The 24,889-nt window shown below is 37.0% G+C and overlaps 2 protein-coding genes across 2 annotated transcripts in view; one reads left to right on the forward strand and one right to left on the reverse strand.

Annotated features, from left to right (window-relative positions):
• Positions 1 to 24,889, reverse strand: part of LOC139728939 (histamine H2 receptor-like) — a 174,514-nt gene that overhangs the window by 88,868 nt on the left and 60,757 nt on the right. The window lies entirely within an intron of this gene.
• On the forward strand, positions 20,518 to 22,694 carry LOC139729548 (uncharacterized). The gene has a single exon (XM_071640475.1). The coding sequence runs from the start codon at positions 20,518 to 20,520 to the stop codon at positions 22,363 to 22,365; it is 1,848 nt and encodes a 615-aa protein (XP_071496576.1). The 3' UTR covers positions 22,366 to 22,694.

Here is a 24,889-nt window from a genome sequence, read left to right on the forward strand (position 1 = left end):
AGATTTTGTTAGTAACCATCAATGTTAATAATTAGCATCTTAGTTAATACCTGTACAGCAGACTAAACATGGTGATGATATAATCACTCTAGTCAAGACAAAATGAGAATTTCTATGAACTGATACTGTGATTAGAAATTAATGATACATGATTTAGAAGTTACAGTGCATTTATGACCGTGCATCTCAAAACCAACACAAAGTCGCACACACTGATTTTGTGTGAGGACTGAAATGTCTGTACTTATTCTACGTGACTCTTTATCTGTGTTTTTTCTTGTTTTTTGTCTTAATTTTGTGTCTTTTTTATAGCTTGGATTCACTTCATTGTATGATTTCTATGTTTTGTTATCATTTCACGGCCTTGCTGAAAAACAGCTTTTACCTCATAGCAAGCTTTATACCATGGTTAAATAATAAACTCTGCTCCACGAGGAGAAGTGTCTCTATGTCTCCTCCATTTCCTGAAAATTTAATTTCAAATTGATTCATCTGCTTTTATGATGCTTATTGTATTGTTAATTTAACGTATTTTTCTTTGTAACTACAATGTATTGATACTGTGTTATTTTGTGTATAAAATATTTTGCGTTGTTGAAAATGAAATGAAATGAAAATTGAAAAGATGGAACTCGTATGTCATGCATGTTGATCTTGGAAAATGTGTGGGTCAACTTTTATACAATGTATGTAGTATCACTTTTATTATAGATAACAGCACGTTGTTAATTGCTGGTAGTAGACTTCGTTCGTAGCCATCAATGTTCGTAATTCGCATCGTATAGTTCATTCCTGTACAGTTCGCTTAACATGATGATGATATTATCACGCTAGTAAAGACAAAATGCAAACTTCTGTGAACTAATTATATTGTGATTAGAAATTAATGATACATGATTTAGATGTTACATTAGTGCATGTACGTGCTTGTATTGATTTTTGTCTAAACGAAGTTTTGTAGTGTTTCGTTGCAATTTTTCCATGTCTTCCGAATTGTCTTAAAGGACAAGTTCACCTTCACAGACATGTGGGTTGAGTGAATGCAGCAATATTAGCAGAACACATCAATGAGAGTTTGAGTAAAATCGGATAATCCGTTAAAAAGTTATGAATTTTTTAAGTTTATGCTGAGTCACGGCTGGATGACTACTATAGCTTGTGATGTCACACGTGTACAACGATATAAAGAAAGAATAAAGAAAATTCAACATATTTCCATTTTTCTCGCATTTCAAAAGAACACTCGACTTCTCTCTTTCAGAAGGCAGGGGTAATAATATTACCCTTAATATACGTCAGTAGCAAGTCGAAAAAATGTGCACTTTATTCAAAACGTAAAGTTTTATGAAATTCTCTTTTTATTTTCCTTAATATAGTTGTACGCATGTGACATCATACACTGGAGCAGTCTTCTCTTCCAGCAGTGACTGCGCAGATACTTAAAATATTCGTAACTTTTGAACGGATTGTCAAATTTCCCTCAAACTTTCACTGATGTGTTCTACTAATATTGCTGCATTCTCTCAATCCTTATTTATATGAAGGTGAACTTGTCCTTTAAAGGACAAGTTCACCCTCATAAACATAAGGATTGAGAGAATGTAGCAATATTAGGAGAACACGTCATTGAAAGTTTGAGGAAAATCGGACAACCCGTTCAAAAGTTATGAATTTTTGAAGTTTTTGTGTAGTACCCGCTGGATGAGAAGACTACTGCAGTGTATGAATAACTTAGATGTCACATGCGTACAACAATATAAGGAAAATATAAAGAGAATTTCACAAAATTCCATCTTTTGAAAAAAGTACATACTCCCTTGACTCGTTACCGACATATGTTAGGGGTAATATTATTCCCCCTGCTTTTAGAAAGAGACAAGTCAAGTGCTCTTTTATTATGCGAAAAAAAGTGAAAATATGTTGAATTTTCTTTACATTTTCTTTATCCTGTTGTACGCATATGACTCACAAGCTGTAGTAGTCTCCTCATCCAGCGGTTCCAACTCAAAAATTTTAAAAATTCATAACTTTTGCATCGATTGTCCAATTTTCCTCAAACTTTCACTGATGTGTTCTACTAATATTGTTGCATTTTCTCAATCCTTATGTTTATGAAGGTGAACTTGTCCTTTAAACAAAAGAAATCTGTACATCCATCCATACCGCGTTACATTCATTATGACATTGTGTCGTCTTTTTCTCTGCCCTCTTTACTGAATTCTTTCTCTGAAACACGGTTAGTAATTACCGTTTCTCACTCCCTTGTCACATGTTGTTTGTTTGTTTGTTTTATCATCTGTCTGTACTTCTACTACGTGACTCTTTTTTTAGAGTGTTTTTATTTCTTGGTTTGTTGTCTTATTTTTTATCTTTTAGTATGGATTATCTTCATTGTATGATTATTCTGTTGTATTTTTGTTCTGTACAGCTCGCTTAACATAATGATGATATTATCACGCTAGTCAAGACAAAATGAGAAATTGGGTGGACTAATTATACTGTGATTAGAAATTAATGTAACATGATTTAGATGTTATATTGCATTTATGACCGTGCATCATCAAACCAACGCAAAGTCGCACACACTGATCGTGCGTAACTTTACGAACAACTTTTATGAAACAGGGTCCTGGTGTAATCTCCACTGACCTATGAATGTTGTGATTCTACCATAATCACGCCACCTATGTCCGTTTTTCCCTCTCAATCTTCATCAATCTCACGCCAGCACACATTCCGCTCTAATGACTGTCCATCACTTCCTCTTGACCAATGATCTCACATAAATATCGTTGACCACTTTCCAAGTAAGACTGACCAGTACACCCCGTCCCTCATCATAGCATCAACACGATCAAACCTCTATGCATTTTTACTTGTACATTCATGTATTATATCAGAAAGATTCTCCAATAAAGATCACTTATCCTCCCAACTACGATCGAGTGAAGTTCATGTCTAAATTTCATCGAGTATCTAACTAGTCCGTATAATACTGTACAAAGAGCAATCCTCCAGTGTGTACGCAAACATTGATAGCTCTTTTTTGTACATCCTGCGTCTTGCTTCTACGTTTAGAGTAAAATGTAAGATTCCGTCGCTTGCCACACTCATGAATCAACACAAAAATCTGTGATGGATTTAACTCGCTTTTTCTTGTCGTTTTCTTATTTGTGTGTCTTCCCGAAGCTTGATATTGTCAAAAGAAAGAAAAAAAAAAAACAGAGATTGTAGAATCTGTAACAATAATTTTTGTCCCTTGTGTCCACGAATTCCATACGAGCGCACTCTCGTTAACTCCCCCAAGACGCGGCATTACGACGAAAGGTGTGTAGGAAATCAAACTACTTCCGAGAGCCCTGGGAATATATTGTTTTCAAGAGGAATAAGAGTCACTAACTGGCTGTATGAGAGAAATAAACATAGATAGATGTATAGATAAATACATTTACAGAAAGAGAGAGAAAAAGAGAGAGATGGCGAAACGATTCCGAAGTCGTCATCTATTGAGAATCGATTATAATAATGTGAGTATTCAGCCAGGTGGTGACCATCTTTCAAAATAAGCAAGGAGTTTGTTGCAGGCACAAAATAACTGTAAGTATAATTGAGTCATTTCAGCAACGGGATACAGAGCGGGGGGGGGGGGGAGGGGCAGACTAGAAAGAGAAGGAGATATAAAGCAATATATTTAAAAAAAAGTCAAGCCGTGTCGTTGCAGTATCGTCGCGTTGTGTCTATGAGTTGGAAATTACTGAAATCATCTTCTTTTCTTTATGCGTCATTTCTAAGCATCTTTAAGACACCATGATTTTGATTGCTGTTCACAGGCAAGCATTACACCAAACGTCTTTCATGCATGACCATTCACACACACACACACACACGCACACGCACACACGCACACTTGTTTGTTTTATGATATTCTTTATTTAAGTTTCATTCAATATCAAATCCATATCAACAATGAAATAAATATTACTAACAACAAAAATACAGCTGTATTCTTCTTTCTTGTGCTGCTAAATCATTTTCAAGCATACAGTACAATATACTTGGGTCTACCCTGTTTTTATAAGAAAAATGACATGAAAATTCTGCATAATTCTCAGAAAAAGCTATTTTAATCAGCCTAATCAAGCCAATCCGAATGTGCCTTATCACTCACACACCTAATAAGAAATTGTGCTACTAAATCACTTTTTTAACGTAACTTCCTTCTTCTTTTTTTTGCAGAGCACACGCTATATACATAAATATATCAGATAAAGTGTAACTCAAAAGGGAAAAAATTCTTGATCAACTTGATCAGATTGCTCAATATCCACTTCATTACATAAATTCTCTTACACTCTCTTGAGAATACAGCATTTCCCGAAACGTATCCTAAAAAAAGCATACTTAAATTAACCGAAAAACTCATCATTTTTATCTAACCTATCAACCTACCCCCCCCCCTGCAAAACAAAATAACCATATGTGTATATTATCAAAACAAATTCCTGACTAACCCCTTAACCATTACTCTACTATTACCTAACTACATCTGCCTAACCCTGACCATCCCCACCTATTTCCCCACTAACGTAATACGTGCGTATGTACACACACATACGCACACGCACACGCACACACACAACCACCTTTTTGCCTTATGATATTCTTTATTTAAATTTCATTCGATATCAGGTCCATGTTAACAACGAACTTAATATGGACAAAAATAAGCAGCTGTATTATTCTCTCTTGCGCTGCCAAATATTTTTTTTTTCAACATACAGTTCAATATATTTTGCTTTTGTTTGTTTTTGTCCCCGCCGTACGAGTTCGAGCAGGGGACTATGAAACGGGCTCCTTACGTGTGTGTGTCCGTGTATCCGTGCGTCCGTGTGTCCGTGTGTCCGTCCGTGTGTCCGTGTGTGCGTCCGTGTGTGCGTCCGTGTGTGATCAAAATCTTCAATTTGCTACTTCTCTGTCATTTATGAGCCAATTTTGATTTTGTTTGCTCTATATGATAGCACTACGTGGGAGCTTTGAAACTGCTACACAGAATTTCAGTTGTGACCTTTGACCTTGACCTTTGACCTATATTGTACATTTTGCTACAAAATGCTACTCCTTCGCCATTTCTAACCCGATTTCGATTCCGTTTGCTTTATGTGATGGCACTAGGTGAGGGCTTCAAAACTTCTACACAGAATTTTGACCTTTGTCTTCTATGACTTTGACCTTGATTTTTGACCTGTATTGTACATTTTGCTACAAAATGCTACTCCTTCGCCATTTCTAACCCGATTTCGATTCCGTTTGCTTTATGTGATGGCACTAGTTGAGGGCTTCAAAACTTCTACACAGAATTTTGACCTTTGACTTCTTTGACCTTTGACCTTGATTTTTTTACCTGTGTTGTACATTTTGCTACAAAATGCTACTCCTTCGCCATTTCTAACACGATTTCGATTCCGTTTGCTTTATGTGATGGCACTAGTTGAGGGCTTCAAAACTTCTACACAGAATTTTGACCTTTGTCTTCTTTGACCTTTGACCTTGATTTTTGACCTGTATTGTACATTTTGCTACAAAATGCTACTCCTTCGCCATTTCTAACCCGATTTCGATTCCGTTTGCTTCATGTGATGGCACTAGGTGAGGGCTTCAAAACTTCTACACAGAATTTTGACCTTTGACTTTTTTTACCTTTGACCTTGATTTTTTACCTATATTGTACATTGGCTACAAAATGCTACTCCTTCGCCATTTTTAACCCGATTTCGATTCCGTTTGCTTTATGTGATGGCACTAGTTGAGGGCTTCAAAATTTCTACACAGAATTTTGACCTTTGACTTCTTTGACCTTTGACCTTGATTTTTGATCTGTATAGTACATTTTGCTACAAAATGCTACTTCCGGCGGGGACATATATTACGCACCGCGTAATTTCTACTTTTCCTTGTTTTCAAATCATACCATGTTTATGTAATAGAAATGAAATGAAATTCTGCATAACTCTCACAGAAAAAAAAAACTATTTTGATTGTTGTAATCAAGACAATCCATATCTACCTTATTACTCACAAAAATACCCTGCTAAATCACCTATTCAACATACTTTTTTGCAGACCTCATGCTATATACATTGCACAAAAATTATATAAAATTAAGCATAACTCTTAAAGGAAAAAAAAATCTTGATCAACTCGATAAAATTAATTAATATACGCTTCATGAAGTTCCCTTAAGAATACAGCATTTCCCAAAACCTGTCATAAACTGAAAAAAAAAACATGCTGCACACATACTCACACACACAGACACACGCATAGGCACACACACACACTACCACAGTTACTTTTCTGTTTTATGATATCCTATTTTTTGAATTTCATTCAATATCAGGTCCATTTGAATGAAAAAAAAATTAAGCAGCTGTATTCTCCTTTCTTGTGCTGCTAAATTGTTTTTCCAACGTACAGTACAATAATGATAATAATAATAGAGAGACTCTACTAAAGCGCTCATTTCTACCTAAAAAGATACTCATGGCGCTAGAGTACATACTTATTGTGTCACGTTACAACAGTATCAGAGAAAATAATAAGAACAATACACAAACAAACAATGTATACGTACACATATACATACAGGTATACAATTGTCAATCTAAATTGAAAAGGTAGGTCTTGAGATTCTTTTTGAAACCGTCAATGGAAGATGCTTGTCTAAGAGATTTTGGTAGGCCATTCCAAAGTTTTGGGCCCATAAATTATATGAAAAAACCCGATCCCCCAATTATGAGGTACCTATAATTTTAGCGAGTTTGATGAACGGAGATTATGTGGTGGTTGGTGAAGATGAAGAGTATTTTGAATGTAGGCAGGGGCAAATTTGTGCAATGTACGGTAAACAAGAAGAAGAATATATTGTTTTATTTTTAATCATACCATGTAAAAGAGAAATGACATGAAATTCTGCATGACCCTCAGAAAAAGCAATCTTGATCAACGCAAAGAAGCCAATCCATATCTACCTCATTACGCAAAAACTTGTGCTGTTGAATCACCTTCTCTTTGATTAAAACATACCCTATTTGTGTGCTGTTTTTTTTTTTGCTGATAATACTCTATATCGAAAAATATATCAAATTTGATCAACTTGAGCAAATTAATCAATATCTGCTTCATTGACTCCATTACACTCTCTTCAGAATACAGCGTTTCTAAAAGCCTGCGGTAAACTGAAAAAAGAAAATCATTTTTAAATTAACTGAGCGAAATTCATCATTTTTTTTAACCTACCAACCTGCCCTCCCCCCCCCCCCTCCCCGTGCAAAACAGAGTTACCATAATGGATGTGCAAATTATACACTAGGTGCGGTCAGACAAAGGATCGAGAAGTTTAAGATCGCGAAGTTTAGGCCATTGGTACACGCGCAAGGAAGAGTTCGCCGTTTGATGGCTAGTGATAGTGACGTAAACAATGATCATCTGTACATGACAATGGCCTTGCGCTTCGGAGGCACCGCCCGCATGCAGAAGAAGGCGCGGTCAGACTGGCAAAAGATCGAGAAGTTTAAGATCGCGAAGTCTTCCCGATCTTTTGTCGTGCGGTCACACTGGCAGCCAAACTTCTCGATCTTTGGATCGAGAAGTTTGGGTCATCGGTGCGCTCTCAAGAAAGAAGAAAGAGAGCGCCTTCCGAGGCTAGTTATTGTGACGTAACAATGTACATCTGTACATGACAATGGCCTCGCCATCGGAGACACTACCCGCAAGCAGGTGTTGGACTGGTCACGTGACAAAGATCGCGAAGTTTCAGTTTCTCGCGGTCACACTGGCAAAAGATCGAGAAGTTTGGAGGGGGAGGGGGGAAAACCCCTAGTTGATGTGGGAAGTTTCGCGAGAAGTTTTCGGCGAAGTTTCGCGGGAAGTTTGGGGTCACACTGGCAAAACTTTGAGATCTTAAAGATCGCGATCTTAAACTTCTCGATCTTTTCCTAGTCTGAAAGCGAGATAATAAATTTCGCGATCTTTCTCACGTGACCAGTCAACCACCTGCTTGCGAGCAGTCGGTTTCCGAAGGCACGAGGCCATTGTCATGTACAGGCGTGCATTGTTACGTCACAATCACTAGCAAATTCAGTAGGCGCACTCTTTCTTCTTTCTTGCTCGCGAGCAGAAAACATCTTCTGTGTCGCATGATAACAAATTTGTGAAATAATATTGGTTATAGCTCAATATAATTCTGAGGTCCATCAATCCGAAATAGAAATAAGTTTCGAAATTCCGAAAGTTCGTTTGTACATACCTTGTTTTCATTTTCGGATAAACGAACATTTCTTAGGTATAAAAAAAACGTTAAAATATATAGATAAATAAAAATTTCCTCGACGTCAGTGATACACACAGTGATTGAGATATGATATACGCTTCTTTGAATATTAGCAAACAGGGTGAAAGGTCACAAAGAATACAAATCAAAATGTGCAGCCGGTAAATAAACCTTTAGACCTGCATGCATCGGCCCGCCATTTTGGGCGCCCTACGCAATGTATCTCTCTGTCCTCAAACAAACTCTCAAGATTTTGCTGAAGTCCAGTAAGAAAGTAAGACCACCTGCAATCTTACATGTGTTCACACCTTTCTACAGGCTAACAACAGATACTAATGTGATCTCATGCCTAAATTTGATTCGGAGCCAGACAGAAATCAGCAATATTGAACCCGGAAGTGCAGCCACCTACTTGGTAAGCATACGAAACGGTTATAAACACACTTTGCGAGCGCTACTAAATATTGTGCATGCCTGTCACGTATTTGTTTTCTTTTTTACAAATAATCCATGATCATTGCGGGTGTGTGTGTGTGTGTGTGTGTTTTATTTTACATTATTTATTTATTTATTTATTTATTTATTTATTTATTTATTTATTTATTTATTTATTTGTTTATTTAGCAAGTATCCTTTAAAAGCATGCAGGGTAGTCTCATTCAGTGCCACAAAGGGGTCTAGGGCAATTACCCCCTGGGCAATTACCCCGGACCTTTCCCCTGGCCCTAATCCTAATCCTAATCTTGAACTTAATCCTAACCCTAACCCAGCTCCTAACCCTAAACATAACCCTTACCCTAATCTTAACTCTTAACCTTACCACTAACCAGTGTTTAGCCGGGGGGGGGGGGGGGGTTAGTTGCCCTCTGGGGGTAATTGCCCGGATACGTATTAATCAAAATAATTATATGATGAGTGGTTTTGTTTTGTTTTTTTACTATCGTTCCTTCAGGATATGAACAAGTGTCCGACTTTATTCTAAGTCTACCCATCCCATGACATTCTCACCAGACAACTAGTTAGTGTGATCTCCTCCAATCAAATGCACCATCATAAATCAATCTTTTAAACCCGGATATAAACTATACTTAGCAACATGATAACAATATTCACACGTCTTTTAAATTGTGCTTCATTTATTACTTAGTTGTATCTTAAGAGTGCATAAATTTTAACATCGTGCTTCGACTGAATATCCACTTTTCTATGTCTTTGATAAATGAGAATTCATATTTCTGTTTACCGCTGTGTGGTTCTTTTGCTATTATAGGACATAGAGGGACACCATGGCCACGTTTCATCAAATCAGCAGCCAGAATCTGGAGTGTCCTATCTGCCTGAAACTTTTCGTCCAACCTAAATCACTGACGTGTTCTCACATCTTCTGCAAAGACTGCTTGCACCAAATCTTTCAAACTCAGTCCAGCCGAAAAAATATAGCATGTCCCATATGCAGGAAAGAAACGCCCGTTCCAAGTGGAGATGTGAGTAAGTTACAAACAAACGTACCAGTGAATTCTCTCGTGGACGAAGTGAAAACCAAGAATCCAGTTTGTACAGTTTGTGAGACGGACGGAAAGCAGCCAGCTGTGTCCTACTGTCAGGACTGTGGGAAATACATGTGTGAATCGTGTGAAAAAGGCCACAAGAACTCTAAACTGGACTCCAATCACAAAGTGGTGGCCATGAGTGACGTACTCTCTGGAAAAGTTCCTCTTGAGAGGCGACGGAAGTGTAAGAAACATCCTAACGATGATGAGGATTATTTCTGCACCAAATGTCGGGAGTATATTTGCAACAAGCGTGGGATAGTAAGGCACTTACAAGCAGGGCATCAGATCGAAGAGGCAACTATCCATGAGGAGAATTTAAAGCAAAATATCATGAAGTTACAAGATAGAGCAAAATCAAAGAAAGCAATCATTGGTAATCATATCGATTTTATAAAGACACAGCGCAATGAAATAACAAAAATGATGAGAAGACTCAATAATGACATCGACAAGACGTACGAGGAATACATGCAACTATTGTCAACCAGAAGAGAGACCCTGAAATGTCAAGTGAAACGATGGTCTGAAAAATTCGAGAAGGAATTACAAACTATGGAGGAAGAGAGTCGCCAAACATTCAGTCATGTGAACGGTATGGAAGAGTTGGTAGCTAACGGTATGAAGGTACCGCTCGAGAAAGACGCCTTGTTTGCGCATGACACGTTATGCGAGAACTTGAAGAGCTTCCTGGAACGAGATGATCCTGACGACCAATCACCGAAAGGTGTGGCAGAACGAGCTCAGAAGATTTCATTCCGTAAAGAAGTGAAGGTCAATGAACTTCGTCTTGGAGAGCTGAGAGGTTACAGGTGGGATGTCAAAGCAGACGTAGAGCTCCCTAGCAAAGACAGCATGACCTGTGCCACTCGTGCTCCAGGCGGTAAGATGGCAGTGGGATCGTGGAAGGGCGAAATCCATCTCTACTCCCCTGACGGTGAGTTACAGCAGACCGTACTGAAGAATGCCAGTGTCTGGGGAATTGGATTCCTGTCTGATGGTTTGAGTGTTGTACGTGATATAGGCAACAATATATCATTATACACTCCACAGTGGGAGAAGCTTGACGTCACGTTTGAGACGATGGGTGAATATGAAAGAGGGATTGGTGGACTCACTGTGGATACAGATGATAATATCTACATGGGTTATTGGTTACCCAAAAAGATCCAGGTATTTACCAAACAGGGTGGTAAGGCAGTCAGGAAAATAACATGTGATGGATATTGTCCCCGGCAATTATTTTCTTTTCACACCACGGAGAAACTGGTTCTGACAGACTTACTATCTGTCGTGTGCCTCGATGATCAGGGGAAGAAGGAGAATGTCTTGAAGAAGGAGGGTATGTCTGCCTACCCAGCTGTGTGTCGAGATGACTCGGTCATTGTAGCCTGGGTGAAGCACGAGGAGGGTCTCGTCAGTATCGATCGATACACGAGAGATTTGGAGCACACGCAGAGTCTCGTCACTAATTTCAAAATACCAATACCAGATTATTGGTGCTATCTAGAAGAGTTTGAGAGTGGTGAGATAGCTTTCTGCACTCAATATAGACTGTACATATTCGATGCGATGTAATGTAAAAATGTAATTGGCTCTGCAGTAGCATGTTGGGAAAAATGAATTATTTGGTGGGATACTCTAAGTGAACACAGAGTTATACGCCTGGTTAGATTGACGCCAAAAAAAAAAAATTGTTCCGTGTTGTTTATTTGAAGAGTTTCATCGCAAAAACGAACTAAATCCATTTTTGTTAAAGTTGAGATTTTTACGATTAAAGCTGCTAAAAATCAAAACAGTTAAAGGAATATAAGTCATAATTTCACATCATTACTTCATTTCTCTGTAATTTACATGGGAGGTAACACTGGAAAGTTTTGATATTGTTATATGAAATGATTATTGGCTTACTTTATTTATTATGATTATTTTTTAGAATTAGCACTTAACCCACATTGCGCTGAAACTCTTTAAGTTTGAATATGATATAAGCGTCCCTCAACGGGCTCTAAACAAACAGCATAACAGTGAGTGCCATCAGTTTCGTCCTCTTTGAATATCACAATCTGACTGTCATCAATTTAAAAGCAAGTCACAATATTCATGATTTTGGTTTTGGAGCTATTTGACATTACTGCAATGGAATGCAGTGAGATTTAAAACAAACAAACAAAAGTTCGATTAATGAATATTTAAATAAGCCTCAGTTTCATGAAACCGTAAAATGGAACCCATAACACCTTGCTTTGATTCTCAGCTAAAAATGTGATAACGAACAGAAAAAAAAACTTGGTATCAAGTTCAAGTTGCGCTGTTACAAAAACTGAAACCGGAAACCTGAAAAGCCACAGAAATGGGTATGGCCAAGTGCACAGTATTGTTAGTGTAAATTAGGCAGTTTATTCCTGCAGTTAACTCTGCTTAACGAAAGATACCACAATAATATTTCAAATATTTTAGACGTTGCCAAGCAAACAAGTATCCTCCATTTCCCTAGTTTGCCTTCGATATATATTGCCCTGTTTGATCTAGGAGGAAAACTTTATACGCAGTTAATCGTGATATTGAATCATATTATTTTGCTCTGTGCTCTGTTTGTATTTATATGTTAGTGTGCTCAATAATGTATTAAGTGAGATTATAATTGAGGTACAGTGAAACCTGCCTTAGCGGCACCTGTCTATAGCGGTCACCTATTTATAGCGGCCACTGAAAAATTCCCCCGAGAGAAAAGCCCTGTCAAAGACCCTGTGTATAGCGACCACCTTTCTAACGCGATAAGAGGCCACAAATTTTGTTTCCCGCGGTAGATTTTAACCTGTCTATAGCGGCCACAGACCCGATGGAGCCGTAGCCGAGCCGGTAATTCAGCGTGTTTTTCTGCTTTGTAACCGTGCTAGTCATTCATGAGCAACGTTCAGTGATCGCCACCGCTGCATTTATAGAGTTAAGCTTTCTTCACGACTGTACACATGCTACTGTGCAACAACTTCATAAACACCGGCAATGTTCAATGCATGAAACACACGTATGCATACGTACACACATACAGTAGGTTATGCATGTAAGTACTTATATAGATATACAACGATGATACATGTACATGTAGGCAATGCACCCAAAATAGAATAACATGTCTATAGCGACCACTTGTCTATAACGGCCTCTTTTTTCGTCTCCCTTGGGTGGCCGCTATAGACAGGTTTGACTGTATTGTTTTTGTGTGACTGGTATAAGTGTAGCTGCGTTTTTGAAGCCAGGAAGTCACATCGCATATTGGGACTAATATAAAATAATATGAGAGTTAACAGCGGTTTTCTGCTTCATCGGCATTCCGAAAAAATTTGATATAATGGATCTGAAAACTTATCGCATACAAACACACTGCCTTTATCAGCTTGGGAACAGTGACAATAATCTCCATCTCCATTTTAAAGCAAAGTAGCTGTTGCAACTGATTGACAAATTACCCTTCACTGACGTAACTAAGACGTAAATAAAAAAAGTAAGAAAAGTAGCTGTTGTAGTTATTGGGAAGGGATAAGATTTATTTTGCTTTCCACCGAAGCAACAAACAGACAAACAAACAAACCATAATGCCAAAACACTGCTTTGGTCGAGGAGAATATTCTACAAGAATTTGGATGAAATGGTTGCACAGAAGATTATCTAAACGAAATCAATGTATTTCTGATCATTATCATTTTTCGCTTTTCCCCAAAAAACATGCAACACCTCTTTCAGCTTCTCCCTATCTCTCTCCCTCTCTCTTCATTTTCTTTTTCATGTGTATTTCAAGTTGCTGATGTTCCATGCCTTCTTATGTCTGCAATAGCTCATTTCCCTTTTTGTAAATAAACTGACATCACTTGTAACGGAGGAGTTTGAGGTGATGAATCGCTGATATTGTGGTGCACCAAATATGAGTGAGAAGCTGCAAGTGAACAACGCTAAGAGGACAGAGATTAACTGATGTGTCTTAATATAGTCCTTCGTACATTAAGATAAGAAAAAATATGTTTCATTAATTTGCATAACCAAATCGACAAGGTATAGGGCTGAGACCAATTTCACCCATTCAATGAGTCATAGCTTTAGAAAATGTAAATGACTTCATATAAAACTTTATATCACCAATAGAAACAAGATCCATAGCGTCAATTACCGCATTCTTAAAAAGATTTTCTCACATTTCCTTTGTAAATTTATCGACCTTATTTATGTTATATATATATATATATATATATATATATATATGTACATATATATATTTTTAATGGTCAGTAATTACCGTTTCTCACTATCTTGTCATATGTTGTTTGTTTGTTTTATCATCTGTCTGAACTTATACTGCGTGGCTCTTTGTTTTTGTTTTTTGTTTTGTGCATTTTTTTTCTTGGATTTTTGTCTTAATTTTGTGTCTTTTTTATAGCTTGGATTCACTTCGATGTATGATTTCTATGTTTTGTTATCATTTCACGGCCTTGCTGAAAAACAGCTTTTACCTGATAGCAAGCTTTATACCACGGTTAAATAAGTAAACTCTGCTCAGCTTATTTTGTCCACGAGGAGAAATGTCTCATCGTCTCCTCCATTTCCTGCAACTTTAATTTCAATTTAATTTCATCTGCTTTTATGATGGGTAATATTGTTACTTACACGTATTTTTCTTTGTTACTATATACGTATTTTATTGATACTTTGTTAATTTTTGTATAGAAATATTTTGCTTCGTTGGAAATGAAATGAAATGAAGAGAAAAAACTCATATGTTGATCTTGGAAAATGTGTGGGTCAACAATTGTATATACAATGTATGTAGTATCACTTTTATGTTAGATAACAGCACGTTGTTTATTGCTGGTAGTAGATTTTGTTAGTAACCATCAATGTTAATAATTAGCATCTTAGTTAATACCTGTACAGCAGACTAAACATGGTGATGATATAATCACTCTAGTCAAGACAAAATGAGAATTTCTGTGAACTAATACTGTGATTAGAAATTAATGATACATGATTTAGAAGTTACAGTGCATTTATGACCGTGCATCTCAAAACCAACACAAAGTCGCACACACTGATTTTGTGTGAGGACTGAAATGTCTGTACTTATTCTACGTGACTCTTTATCTGTGTTTTTTCTTGCTTTTTGTCTTAATTTTGTATCTTTTAACTTGGATTCACTTTGTTGTATAATTTCTATGTTTTGTTATCATTTCACGGCCTTGCTGAAAAACAGCTTTTACCTGATAGCAAGCTTTATACCATGGTTAAATAATAAACTCGGCTCCACGAGGAGAAGTGTCTCTATGTCTCCTCCATTTCCTGAAACTTTAATTTCAAATTCATTCATCTGCTTTTATGATGCTTATTGTATTGCCGATTTCACGTATTTTTCTTTGTAACTACAATGTATTGATACTGTGTTATTTTGTGTATAAAATATTTTGCGTTGTTGAAAATGAAATGAAATGAAAATTGAAAAGATGGAACTCGTATGTCATGCATGTTGATCTTGGAAAATGTGTGGGTCAACTTTTATACAATGTATGTAGTTTCACTTTTATCATAGATAACAGCACGTTGTTAATTGCTGGTAGTAGACTTCGTTCGTAGCCATCAATGTTCGTAATTCGCATCGTATAGTTCATTCCTGTACAGTTCGCTTAACATGATGATGATATTATCACGCTAGTAAAGACAAAATGCAAACTTCTGTGAACTAATTATATTGTGATTAGAAATTAATGATACATGATTTAGATGTTACATTAGTGCATGTACGTGCTTGTATTGATTTTTGTGTAAACGAAGTTTTGTAGTGTTTCGTTGCAATTTTTCCATGTCTTCCGAATTGTCTTAAACAAAAGAAATCTGTACATCCATCCATACCGCGTTACATTCATTATGACATTGTGTCGTCTTTTTCTCTGCCCTCTTTACTGAATTCTTTCTCTGAAACACGGTTAGTAATTACCGTTTCTCACTCCCTTGTCACATGTTGTTTGTTTGTTTGTTTGTTTTATCATCTGCCTGTACTACGTGACTCTTTTTTTACAGTGTTTTTTTATTCTTGGTTTGTTGTCTTATCTTTCTATCTTTTGATATGGATTATCTTCATTGTATGATTATTCTGTTGTATTTTTGTTCCGTACAGCTCGCTTAACATAATGATGATATTATCACGCTAGTCAAGACAAAATGAGAAATTGGGTGGACTAATTATACTGTGATTAGAAATTAATGTAACATGATTTAGATGTTATATTGCATTTATGACCGTGCATCATCAAACCAACACAAAGTCCCACACACTGATCGTGCTTAACTTTACGAACAGCCTTTTGAAACAGGGCCCTGGTGTAATCTCCACTGACCACTGAACGGTATGATTCTACTATAATCACGCCACTATGTCCAGTCTTTCCTCTCACTCTAAACCAGCACACATTCCATTGCCATGACTGCCCATCACTTCTTCTTGATCAATAATCTCACATTGATTTTTGTATTTTATTTTTGCTTTTTTTGTCGTTACTTTTTAAAGTTTCCTATACTATGTATAAAATGTTGTATTTCGTAATTGTATGATTTTTTACTTCACGGACTCACAGAAGAACAGCCATTGGCTGAAGTGAGTGACCCGTGGTGAAATAAAATAAACTCAAACTCAACTCAAACACATAAATATCGTTGACCACTTTCCAAGTAAGACTGACCACTACACCTCGTCCCTCATCCTAGCATTAACACGATCAAACCTCTATGCAACTGCTTGTATATTCAAGCATCATATCAGAAAGATTCGCCAGTAAAGATCACTTATCCTCCCAACTACGATCGAGTGAAGTTCATGTCTATTGCATCTGAGTATATGTAACTACTTATACTCCGTACACTACACACAGCAATACACCAGTGTCTATTGATACATTAAATCTCTGTAGACACATCCTGCGTGTTGCTTCTACGTTTGGAGTAAAATCTAATTTCTTCAATTTCCGTTTCAAGATGAAAATAGCTGGTACATTCCATGTGACATAATAATGATGACACCACTGTCTTGATTAGGACATAAAAGCAAATTGACGTATACTATTTGTTGCCTTATAGCCATCAGCGCCTTGTGAGTGCCGAGAAACGTTTACGAATGATGGTCTCTATTTTCGCTGCTATTTCCAAATTGAGTTACAATGAAATGAAGAGTTAAGTACAAAAACAGATAAAGGTCATTTTCAAAGTACAGTTTGTATACTAAGTCATCATTGAAATGAATAGAGATAAATTTAAATAATATACTTAATGAAACTGCGCCGGTAACATAACGATAAAAATATTGGACCAACTTACTGTTCAATTAGTTATTTTGCTTTTCCACCCTTTCTGCCTTAAATAATTCGAGTTGGTGCAAATGAATACATCGGTTTTAACTCTTTAAACATTGTGTTCCTCGTTTTCCAATAATTGGAAGTCGCTTGCCATATTCCATGAACCAACAGAAAAATCTGTGATGACTTTAACTTGCTTTTTCGTGTCATTTTGTTGTTGTTGTGTCTTCCCGTAGATTGAAATTGTCAAAAAAGGGAAAAAGATCAGAAACAGACATTGTAGAATCTGTTTCTGTAATTTTGTGTCCCTTGTGTCCGCGAATTCCATACGAGCGCACTCTCGTTAACTCCCCCAAGACGCGGCATTACGACGAAAGGTGTGTATGAAGTCAAACTACTTCCGAGAGCCCTGGGAATATCATATTAGTTTTCAAGAGGAAAAAGAGTCACTAACAGGCTGTATGAGAGAAATATAGATAGATGTATAGATACGTACATTGACAGAAAGAGAGAGAGAGAAAGAGAAAAAGAGAGAGATAGCGAAACGATACAGAAGTAGTCATCTGTTGAGAATCGATTATAATAATGTATGTATTCAGCCAGGTGGTGGAAGTCTTTGAAAATAAACAAGGAGTTTTTTGCATGTGCAAAACAACTATAAATATAATTGAGTTCTTTCAGCAGTGAGAGAAAGAGAGGGGGGTAGACTAGAAAGAAAAGGAGATATAAAGCGATATATTTAAAAGAAAAAAAGGTCAAGTAGTGTCTTTTATCAGTATTGTCGCGTTGTTTCTATATGAGCCTGGGATTTGATGAAATCATCTTTCCTTCATGCGTCATTTTTTAGGCATCAAGACACCATGATTTTGACTGCTGTTTACAGGTAAGTATCACACCAAACGTCTTTCATGCATGACCATACACACACACATACATACACGTACACACACACGCTTACGCAAACACACACAACCACTTTTTTGTTTTATGATATTCTTTATTTGAATTTCATTCAACATCAGGTCCATGTTAGCAACGAAATTAATAATACATGAACAAAAATAAGCAGCCGTATTCTCTCTTGTGCTGATAAGTCATTTTTTTTCCAACATAATCTCCAATATATTCTGGATTGTTTTGGGGTTTTTTTTAGATTATACCATGTATAAAAGAAATTACATCAAATTCTACATGACTCTCAGAAAAAGTCATCTTGATCAACTTAATGAAGCCAATCCATCTGCGTCATTACACAAAAACTTGTGCTGCTGAACCACCTACTTTTTGTTTAAAACATACCTTATTCTTTTTTTTTTTTGCTGATCATATTCAATATCGAAAAATTACATCAAATTTGATCAGCTTGGTCAAATTAATCAATATCTGCTTCATTATAGAAACTCCCTGACACTCCCTTGAGAATACAACATTTCCCAAAACCTGCAGTAACTAAAAAAAAAAAAAAAAAAAAAAAAAAATCATGCTTGAATTAGCTGAACTAAATTCGTCATGTTTTTAACCTACTAATCTACCCCAAGTACAAAACAGAATAACCATAATGTGCATATTATACATATAATATGTTCAGTCAAACAGGCGTATGTGAAGACTCCTGCATGTTTTTGCTTTCATCAAATTTTAGACAATGTGTTCAAACAGCAAGGAAGGTCACAATATTCAAAATGTTCACAATGTGACTGTAGCCATTAAAGAGAAAGAAAGAGAGAGAGAGAGAGAAGGACCATACATAAGAGCCTTTCTTCTGTGTCGCATGATAACTGGTATATGATATTTGATGTATAATTATCATTGGTTGCAGTTTGATATAATTCTGAGATTCGTCAATCCGAAAAAAAAAGATAAGTTTCGAAATTCCGAAAGTTCGTTTGTACACACCTTGTTCTCGTTTTCGGATAAACGAACATTCCTTGCGTATGAAAAACGTAAAAAATATATGAATAAATAACGTTAGTATTTTAGTATTATATGTACATTCCACGTAATGCTTTTTGATGGAAAGTATATTTCCTCGACGTGTTAATGATACTATACGATAATGGTTAAACATTATGTTCTGTGATTTTCAGTTAGACACAGTGTTTGAGATGTGGGAAAACCCGCTTCCCGGAAGCGATCAGGTGAAAGTTCGCAAAGAGTACAAACACCCCTCTGAAAGTTGCACGAATCGCCCGACCATTTTGTGCGCACTACGCAATGTGTATCTCTCTGTCCTCAAACAAACTCTCAGGATTTTGCTGAAGTCCAGTAAGACAGTAAGACCACATGCAATCTTACATGTGTTCACACCTTCCTACAGGCTGAACAATAGATTTTAATGTGATCTCATGCATAAATTTGATTCGGAGCCAGACAGAAATCAGCAATGATTGAACCCGGAAGTGCAGCCACCTACTTGGTAAGCATACGAAACGGTTATCGACACACTTTGCGAGCGCTACTAAATATTGTGCATGCCTGTCACGTATTTGTTTTCTTTTTTACAAATAATCCATGATCATTGCGGGTGTGTGTGTGTGTATGTGTGTGTGTGTTTCGCGTTTGTTTGTTTGTGTGTTTTATTTTACTTTATTTATCTATTTATTTATTTATTTATTTATTTATTTATTTATCTATTTATTTATCAAGTCTCCTTTAACATGCAGGGTAGTCTCATTCAGTGCCACAAAGGGGTCTAGGGCAATTACCCCCTGGGCAATTACCCCGGACCCTTCCCCTGGCCGTAATCCTAATCCTAATCCTGAACCTAATCCTAACCCTAACCCAACTCCTAACCCTAAACATAACCCTTACCCTAATCTTAACTCTTAACCTTACCACTAACTAGTATTTAGCCGGGGGGGGGGGGGGGGGTGGGGGTTAGCTGCCCTCTGGGGGTAATTGCCCGGATACGTATTAATCAAAATATGATGAGTGTTTTTTTTTTTCTTTGACTATCGTTCCTTCAGGATATGAACAAGTGTCCGACTCTATCATAAGTCTACCCATCCCATGACATTCTCACCAGACAACTAGTTAGTGTGATCTCCTCCAATCAAATGCACCATCATAAATCAATCTTTGAAACCCGGATATAAACTATACTTCAAATAGCAACATGATAACAATTTTCACACACGTCTTTTAAATTGTGCTTCATTTATTACTTAGTTGTATCTTAAGAGTGCATAAATTTTAACATCGTGCTTCGACTGAATATCCACTTTTCTATGTCTTTGATAAATGAGAATTCATATTTCTGTTTACCGCTGTGTGGTTCTTTTGCTATTATAGGACATAGAGGGACACCATGGCCATGTTTCATCAAATCAGCAGCCAGAATCTGGAGTGTCCTATCTGCCTGACACTTTTCGTCCAACCTAAATCACTGACGTGTTGTCACATCTTCTGCAAAGACTGCTTGCAACAAATCTTTCAAACTCAGTCCAGCCGAAAAAATATAGCATGTCCCATATGCAGGAAAGAAACGCCCGTTCCAAGTGGAGATGTGAGTAAGTTACAAACAAACGTACCAGTGAATTCTCTCGTGGACGAAGTGAAAACCAAGAATCCAGTTTGTACAGTTTGTGAGACGGACGGAAAGCAGCCAGCTGTGTCCTACTGTCAGGACTGTGGGAAATACATGTGTGAATCGTGTGAAAAAGGCCACAAGAACTGGAAACTGGTCTCCAATCACAAAGTGGTGGCCATGAGTGACGTACTCTCTGGAAAAGTTCCTCTTGAGAGGCGACGGAAGTGTAAGAAACATCCTAGCGATGATGAGGAGTATTTCTGCACCAAATGTCGGGAGTACATTTGCAGCAAGTGCGGGTTGGTAAGGCACTTACAAGCAGGGCATCAGATCGAAGAGGCAGCTATTCATGAGGAGAATTTGAAGGAAAATATCAAGAAGTTACAAGATAGAGCAAAATCAAAGAAAACAACCATTGAAAATCATATCGATTTCATAAAGACACAGCGTGATGAAATAACAAACATGATGAGAAGACTCAGTGATGACATCGACAAGACGTACGAGGAATACATGAAACTATTGTCAACCAGAAAAGAGACCCTGAAATGTGAAGTGAAACGATTGTCTGAAAAATTCGAGAAGGAATTACAAACTATGAAGGAAGAGAGTCGCCAAACTGTCAGTCACGTGAATGCTATGGAAGAGCTGGTAACTAACGGTATGAAGGTACCGCTAGAGAAAGACGCCTTGTTTGCACACGACACGCTATGCGGGAACTTGAAGAGTTTCCTGGAACGAGAAGATCCTGACGAAAAATCACCGAAAGGTGTGGCAGAACGAGCTCAAAGGATTTCATTCCGTAGATATGTAAAGGTCAATGAACTTTGCCTTGGAGAGCTGGAAGGTTACACTTGGGATGTCAAAGCAGATGTAGAGCTCCCTTGCATAGGCAGCATGACCTGTGCCATTCGTGCACCAGACGGTAAGATGGCAATGGGATCGTGTGAAGGTGGAATCCATCTCTACTCCCCTGACGGTGAGTTACAGCAGACCGTACTGAAGGATGTCAGTGTCTGGGGAATTGGATTCCTGTCTGATGGTTTGAGTGTTGTACGTGATGTAGGCAACAATATATCATTATACACTCCACAGTGGGAGAAGCTTGACGTCACGTTTGAGACGACGGGTAAATATGAAAGAGGGATTGGTGGACTCACTGTGGATACAGATGATAATATCTACATGGGCTATATGAGGACCAAAAAGATCCTGGTATTTACCAAACAGGGTGGTAAGGCAGTCAGAGAAATAACATGTGATACATATGCACCCCACGAATTTTTCTCCTTAAACACCAGGGGGAAACTAATACTGAATGATCTATCAGCCGTCGTCTGTCTCGATGGTCTAGGGAAGAAGGAGAATGTCTTGAAGAAGAAGGAGGGTGTGTTAGCCTACCCAGCTGTTTGTCGAGATGATTCGGTCATAGTTGCCTGGGTGAAGTACAGCGAGGGTCTTGTCAGTATCGATCGATACACGAGAGATTTGCAGCACCTGTGCACTCTCATCACTGATTTCAAAATAGTAAAGCCACAATTGGATTGGTACTATCTACAAGAGTTTGAGAATGGTGAGATAGCTTTCTGCACTCAAGATAGACTCTACATCATTGATGCGATGTAATGTGAAATGCGATTGGTTCTGCAGTAGCATGTTGAGTAAAATGAAGTCTTTGGTGTGATATTCTAAGAGAACACAGACTTATACGCCTGGTCAAATTGTTCCGTGTTATTCATTTGAAGAGTTTTATCGCAAAACGAGCTAACTCCATTTTTGAGATTGAGAGTTGAAATATTTATGATTACAGTTGCTAAAAATCAAATCAATTGTTAAGAACATAAGTCATAATTTCATCTTTTTTTTATTTTCATGTAAGGTATCACATGAAAGATTTGATTTTACTCTATGAGATGATTATGGGATTACTTCATTTATTATCATTACTTTTTCAGAATTGGCACTTACCACATTTTGTGATGAAACTCTCTTTATGTATGAACATAAGCGTCCCTCAACGGGCTCTAAACAAACAGCATAATTTCAAAAGTGCCATCACAGTTTACGCCACTTTGAATATCACAAGTCTGATCATCATTTATTCAAATGCAAGTCACAATATTCATGATTTCGGTTTTGTAGCTCCACTTTACATATAATAATATATACTTGACATTACTGAAATGGAATGCAGTGAGATTAAATAAACAAACAAACGTTCGTTTGATGAATTGTTACATAAGGCTCAGTTTCATGAAAACCTAATATGCAACCCAGAACACCTTGCTTTGCTTTTCAGCTAAAAACAGACAAAGATAACTTGGTATCGGGTTCAAGGTGCGCTGTGACAAAACTGAAACCGGAAACCTGACAAACCACAGAAATGGGTCTGGCCAAGTGCACAGTATTGTTAGTGTAAATTAAGCTGTTCATTCCTGCAGTTTACTCTGCTCAACATTAGTTATCACAATAATATTTCAAATATTCTAGACGTTGCCAAGCAAACTAGTATTGTATCTTCCCTTTCCCTGGTTTTCCTTTGATATACATTGCCCTTTTTGATCTAATCGGAGAAAAACTTTATACCGATTATCCGTGATTTTGAATCATATTATTTTGCTCTGTCTTCTGTTTGTATTTAGAATGTTAATGTGCTCAATAATGTATTGAGTGAGTTTATAATTGAGGTATATCATTTTACATGAATGTTATTGTAGGTGCGTTCTTGGACCCAGAAAGTCACATCGCATGTTAGGACTAAAATATGAAAGTGAACCGCGATTCTCTGCTTCATCGGCATTCAGAGAATGATTCATAAAGTGGATTCGAAAACTTATCGCATGCAAACACGATGCCTTTATCAGCTAGGGAACAGTGACAATAGTCTCCATATCCATTTCAAAATAAAGTAGCTGTTGCAACTGATTGACAAATTTAACCTCCACTGACGTAACTAAGACGTAAATAAGAGAAAGTGAGAAAAGTAACTGTTGTAGTTATTATTGAGGGATGGGATTTATTTTGCTTTGTACCGAAACAACAAACAAATAAACAAACCTACACACTGCTTTGGTAAAAGAGAGCATTTAAGAGAATTTTACTAGAATTTTTATGAAATGGTCACACAGGATATCACCCAAACGAAAGCAATGTATGCCTGATCATTCCTAGTCACTTTTCGCTTGCCCAAAAAACCATGCAAAATCTCTTTCAGCTTCTCCCTATCTCTCTCCCTCTCTCTTCATTTTCTTTTTCATGCATATTCAAAGTCGCTGATGTTCCATGCTTTCTGATGTCTGCAATCGCTCACTTTCCTTTTTGTAATTAAACTGACGTCATTTGTAACGGAGGAGTTTGAGGTGATGAATCGCTGATATTGTGATGCACCAAATATGAGCGAGATGCTGCAAATGAACAACACTAAGAGGACAGAGATTAACTGAAGTGTCTTGATATAGTCCTTCGTACATTAAGATAAGAAAAAATATGTTTCATTAATTTGCATAACCAAATCGACAAGGTATAGGACTGAGACCAATTTCACCCATTTCAATGAGTCATAGCTTTAGAAAATGTAAATGACTTCATAGAAAACTTCATATCACCAATAGAAACAAGATCCATAGCGTCAATTACGACATTCTTACAAGGATTTTCTCACATTTCCTTTGTAAATTTATCGATCTTATTTATGTTTTATATATATATATATATATATATATATATTTATTTTTTTTAATGGTCAGTAATTACCGTTTCTCACTACTTTGTCATATGTTGTTTGTTTTATCATCTGTCTGAACTTATACTGCGTGGCTTTTTGTTTTTGTTTTATGTTTTGTGCAGTTTTTTTCTTGGATTTTTGTCTTAATTTTGGGTCTTTTAGCTTGGATTCACTTCATTGTATGATTTCTATGTTTTGTTATCATTTCACGGCCTTGCTGAAAAACAGCTTTTACCTGATAGCAAGCTTTATACCATGGTTAAATAATAAACTCGGCTCCACGAGGAGAAGTGTCTCTATGTCTCCTCCATTTCCTGAAACTTTAATTTTGATTTAATTCATCTGCTTTTATGATGCTTATTGTATTGTTAATTTAACGTATTTTTCTTTGTTACTACATTGTATTGATACTGTGTTATTTTGTGT

The sequence above is a fragment of the Diadema antillarum genome, unplaced genomic scaffold (genome assembly GCF_040938485.1).
Source record: "Diadema antillarum isolate AM-2024a unplaced genomic scaffold, OU_Dant_1.0 scf00000020, whole genome shotgun sequence".
In the NCBI taxonomy this organism is placed as follows: Eukaryota; Metazoa; Echinodermata; class Echinoidea; order Diadematoida; family Diadematidae; genus Diadema; species Diadema antillarum.

What these genes read in the sequence shown, in the direction of transcription:
- LOC139729548 (XM_071640475.1), top strand. Translation starts at nt 20,518, where the DNA reads ATGGCCATGTTTCATCAAATCAGCAGCCAGAATCTGGAGTGTCCTATC.